General features: G+C 43.6%; 1 protein-coding gene across 1 annotated transcript in view; it reads right to left on the bottom strand.

Annotated features, from left to right (window-relative positions):
- The window catches only part of LOC102671372 (microtubule-associated protein futsch), a 32,793-nt gene that overhangs the window by 13,457 nt on the left and 13,874 nt on the right, over nt 1–5,462 (bottom strand). The window contains exon 8 of the mRNA XM_031512553.1: nt 85–5,462. Coding sequence (XP_031368413.1) covers nt 85–5,462 — 5,378 coding nt within the window. The remainder of the gene's footprint in view (nt 1–84) is intronic.

The following is a 5,462-nucleotide window of genomic DNA, read 5'->3' as shown; positions in this document are numbered from 1 at the left end:
TTTTTTTTCTTCTTCAGGTTTCCTTTCTTCTTTCTTTTCTTCTACTTTTAATTCCTTTTCTTCTTCTATGGGTTTCTTTTCTTCTTTCTTTTCCTCTACTTTTAATTCTTTTTCTTCTTCTGTGGGTTTCTTTTCTTCTTTCTTCTCCTCTAGCTTTATTCCTTTTTCTTCTAATGCAAGTTCCTTTTCTTCTTTCTTCTCCTCTAGCTTTATTTCTTTTTCTTCTAATGCAAGTTCCTTTTCTTCTTTCTTATCTTCAATCTTTAATTCTTTTTCTTCTATTGCAGCTTCCTTTTCTTCTTTCTTCTCCTCCAGCTTTAAGTCTTTCTCTTCTTTTGCTGGTTCCTTTTCTTCTTTTTTGTCCTCAATCTTTAATTCTTTTTCTTCCTCTTTGGGTTTCTTTTCTTCTTTTTTCTCTTCTATTTTTAATTCTTTCTCTTGTTGAGGTTTTCTTTCTTCTTTTTCAATTTGAAGTGTAGTTACTTTCGGTGTTTCTTCGATTAATTTTTTTGCTATTGTTTTGTCAATAATTTTTTCTTCCTTTTTCTCTTTAGCTTCGTCTAAATATTTTTCTGTTGTATCGAGAGGTTCCATTTCTTTTGCTATTTCTATCGTCTTAGTCAATTCTTTAGCTTCTTTTTTTTCCATTTCTTCTTTATCCAATTTAACAAATTGTACTTTGTCAACATCTATGTCTAATTCTTTTTTCTCTATTTTCTCTTTCGTCTCATGAACAAACTTTTCATCAGCCTCAATAACTTCGCTTATTACGTCTTCGACAGCTTCTTCAGCGTATTCTCGTTCCCTCGATTCATCCGATTTTGGCGAAATAATCCGCGATGTGTCTTCTAGCGAAGTAACCGTTACTTCACCTACTTTATATTCTTGTTCAACAGCTTCAAAATCATCGGTAATGTCTTTTTCTTTTGGAATTATTTGTTCTTTAATTTGTATCTCTTCTTTCGAAATTTTTTTACCAATACTAACAAAACCATCTTCTTCTACTTCTTCTTCTTCCTCCTCTTCTTCTTCGACCTCTTCCTTTTTCTTCAAGTCGAGTTCTGCTTTGAGTGCTTTCTCTTCTTTTTCTTTATCTAATTTCGCGACAGATACTTTATCGATTGGCGATAGTACTTCCTTTGGTTCTTTTGTGATTTCTGTAATTTCTTTTTCTTTTTCTTCCTCTTCTTTTTCCTTTTCGATCTCTTTCTTTTCCACTTTTTCTATTTCTTCCTTTTTTTCTTCTTTCTTTTGTTTAAGAATAATCTGTTCTATCTGCGAATCAAATAGATCTTTAGTAGGAACATCGATTAATTTTTGAATGATAATTTCCTGAATAATACGAATGATAATCGTTTTCGGTACAGTTTTTCTCACAGAAATTTCCTCCACGATTTCAATGGTTATACATTTCCCTTTTTTCATATATTCACTAATGATATATTCCTCGAGTTCCATTTGCAATCGTGGAGTAATCGATTCGAGTTTCAAAATATCAACGTTATCGACAACATCCTCCTTCGAAAGTCCTTTCCGTATGATAATCTCTTCGATAATATAAATCACACGCTCTTTTGGAACACGTTTCACGATTGTTATATATTCTACAATCTCGATCGTAATTCTCTTCTTCTTCAATACAAGCTCTTCGATTATCTCTTCTATCATGCGATCAACTTTATCGATGATCACTCTAACTTCGGACGGCAATTCAATTGAGGTAGCAATTTCTTCACTCGCGTCTACTTTGGCCTCTTTATCCGTTACGAATTTGGGCGATGTTGGCGTCGAACCTGGAGAGACCATCACGATCTCTGCCTTCGCGGGAGAAATCTTTTGATCGAAACCTATCACCGACTCTTCTACCCCTGTTCCAATTTGTGCTTCATCGATCGATTTTCTCGCGGTTTCTTTCACGTATACGTCCTCTAATCCAGCTTCCATTACATCCACTTTCGGAGAAACAACTTCCTTATCTGAAACAACCGGCTCCTTTATCGGTTTTTCATCCTCTTTCAACATCTCTTCGCAAATTTCTTTAACGTCACGTTTATCCTCCGGTTTCTTTTCCGGAGACGTAATCTCCTCGATTTTCTTAACCATTTTCACGCAAGGTTCCTCGTGCACTTCAACAAGTTCTTCGGCTTCCTCCTGATAAGAAATCTCTTCCGTGATACCGACTTTCGTCGGTATTACAGCAATTTTATCTTCGATTGTGGTTAATTTTTCAGGCGATTCGACGCCTTCGCCTTCAGAAACTGGTGATTTAGTTTTAGCGGCAGTAGGTGATACTTCCTCTTTTTTGATCGGTTCTTCGAATAACGTTTTGTCCGAAAATAAATCGTCTTCTTTTAAAACTTGAGCAACTTTACGCACGATTTCAATGACATCTTTTGGTTTTTCCTCGATATCTATGCCAGCTGTACCAGCGAGGACTTCGCCAACATCTCGAACGGCCTCTTTAACGTCTTTAGTAGGCACTGGTTCCCAATCTTCCTCTTTTGGTATTTCGAATTTTACTTTCTCCGGTTCTTTAGTTTCGGGCGATATGCTTTCGATCTGTGGTTTTATCGCTTCCAATTTTTCCACTACACCTTCCAACGTGTCTTTAACGACATCTTTCACTAGTGGTACTTCTCGCGTTAGGTCGACAGTTTCTTCTTCGATCTTTTCTTCTAACGACTCCAACGAGTCTCTCAGGCTATCCTTCACCGTCTTAAATTTCTTCGAAGCTTCTTCCAGCAAGGCTTTTATCTCTTCCGCGTCTTCCTCGACTTCTTCTCCAACCTCCTCTTCCTTCCTAATCTTGGTATCGATCTCTGTTATTTCCTCTTTCCTCTCGTCCAACGCGACTTCTTTCGGCTGAACTTCACTCACTTTCACGTCTTCTTTTATCACAATTTTTTCATCGACAGGTTTAGGCGCAGCGACTTCTTCCTCCTTCTCTTCAACCTCAATTTCACTCGGTTTCTCCTTAATCTCGGGCTTTGCTTCCTCCGGTTCTGGTATGGAAACATCCTCGACGACTCGTTCCTTCGCGACAATTTCTTCAACAGCCGGTGAAATCTTTGCATCGCTAACCTTCCGTTCTACTTCAGTTACCGTAACTTCTTGAGCTTTTTCACTAGGTTTGCCTACTTTGGGGAACATTTTCTCCATATCTACCTCTTCAAGAACAGTTTTCTCTACCTTAGCTTCTTTAGGAGAGCTTGACTTGGATGAAGATTTTTCGTCAACATCTTTCTCTTGCTCCTTCTTAGATTTTTTAGTCAACTTATCGATACCCTTCTCAAATTTATCGGCAACCTTGCCGAAGAAACTGAAAACACCTTTTTGCTCCTTAACCGGTGGAGTGGGCGGTTCTTGTTCCGGTTTCTGTTCAGGCTTCTGTTCTTGTTGCGCCTGCGGCTGTGGCAATGTCAGCTTTTCCTCTTTGTCCTTCTCAAAGTCTTCTATTCTGTACAACTTGGGATCCACCTCCTCGTGGACAGGCAGATCGGCAACCTCGTCCGGAGTTTTCACGATATCTCGTTGCACAGCTTGCCGGATGTCGAACACGTGAACGTCCGGCTTAGTGGTTACCGTGAGAGGTACAATTCGCGAAGCAGCAGCAGCGACCTCTTCTTCCTTAACCTTCGGTATCACGTCTTTCTCCTTCACTTCCTCGATGATGTGTTTTTCATCGATATCTTCTTTTATCTCATCGAGCGGTATACGCTCGTCCTCGGGAAGCGTTGGGGCTGTCGTTGTGGCGCCAGATTCCAACGTAGAAATCCGTTCTTGCGATTCTTCCAATTTTTCGGGGATTTGTTCCTTTTGGTCAACTTCAGGCTTCATGTCGGTATCGGTAGTTTTCTTCTCGGACGAGTCCAATTTGTCCGGGCTCAAACTGGACGGCTCCTTCGTGACGTCCTCGCTATCCTTCTTCCCAGAATCGTCCTTTTCCTCAGGCTTCTGCTGTATCGTTTCCGCCGCGGTAGCGATTATATCCTTCACCTCCTCCTCCAATTGCTCCCTTCGATCCGGCGACAGATCGATAGGCTCCGCCTCCTCTTCCTCGATCCTCAACGTCTCCACCACTTTCTCTTCCTCCTCTTTCTCCCGCTTCTCCACCACCACGCTCTCGTCCCTCTCCTTTTCCTCGACTTCCTCCTCCTCCCCTTTCTCCTTCACCTGTTCCATATCCTTCAGCATCTTCGCCTTCTCCGACTCAGCCTCGTCCAAGATATGTTTCTGCTCACCCTCCCCGCTCTGGGTAGAGTCCTCGATATAATCCTCCTCCTTCTCGACGATCAAATATTCGTCGATCATCTCCCTCTTCAATGCTTCCTCCATATCGGGTTCAATTATGTCATCATCCGTGATATCCTCCTCTTTCTTGTCGGTAAGCTCGGCGGTAATTTCATCATCCCCCTCGGAACGATCATCTTTCCTCGTCTCCTCGATACGTTCCGCCTTCTGGAGGACGGCCTCGATCTCCTCCACGACCTCCCGTTCCTCTTTCAGATCGGCCAGCACCTTGCTCTCGATCGAGTCCAACGAAATGTCCTCCGATTGTTCCATCAAGCTCTTCTCGGCCAGTCTGCCACCCGCCTCGGCCTCGATCCCTGACGGCGTGGATACTGTGGACGAGTCGGCGGTCCCCTTCTCCCCCTTCGCCTTGCGAGCAACGACACCATCCTTATCGGATTTAACGGAAGTCGTTGGCGTGCTTCGAGTCGATTTCGCGGGGCTGCCTGACACCCGTACTTTGCTCGGACTGACAGGCTTCCTTCGCCCTATCGGCTTTCTGTCCATTGGCTTCGGTTTCGCCGTCACTTTGACCGCGGCTGTTACACCCGTTTCCTTTATCGCCGACTTCTTCTGCTCCACCACCTTCCTGTTGTTCGCGTCCTTCGTGCTTTTCGCCGGAGGGGCGATCTCGATCTTGTGAACAGGCGGCATCTTTTTCACCGCCTTCGATATTTCCGTTTTAGTCGCTACACCGTTCATGGTCTTCTTGGGGGTGGTCGGCGACGATTTGATCACGCCCGTTTCCTTCTTCTCCACGGGGGATTGTTTCGCTTTCTTCGTCTCGGTGATCCTCGGTTTTGGCGTCGAGTCTATTTTCGCGGGCTTCGCGCTCTTCGCCTCTTTCTTCCTCGGTTTCGCCTCCTTAATCGCGGGGGGCGCGATTATTTTTTCAGCCTCCTGCCTAGTCTCGATAGGCTTCCTCTGAATCTCTTCCTCCCGTTTTTCCTCTTTCTCGAGCTTCTCTATTTTTCCAATCTCCTTCTTTATAATCTCCTTCTTCGCCTCCTTCTCCGCCTTTTGCTCCTTCCTCTCCTTCACGTCCTTTATCTCCACCTCTATCTTCTTGTTCTCCAACGCTTTTTTGGTCTTCGCCTCGGGTTTGACCGGTTGCGGTTTAGTGGGTATGATGGGTGTGCCCTGCGCTACGCGGGCTGGCAAATCCTCCCCGC

The sequence above is a fragment of the Apis dorsata genome, unplaced genomic scaffold (assembly GCF_000469605.1).
Source record: "Apis dorsata unplaced genomic scaffold, Apis dorsata 1.3 scaffold_470, whole genome shotgun sequence".
NCBI classification, from domain to species: Eukaryota; Metazoa; Arthropoda; class Insecta; order Hymenoptera; family Apidae; genus Apis; species Apis dorsata.
Note: the sequence above shows the minus strand (reverse complement) of the source record. Positions and strands in the feature narration are given on the sequence as shown.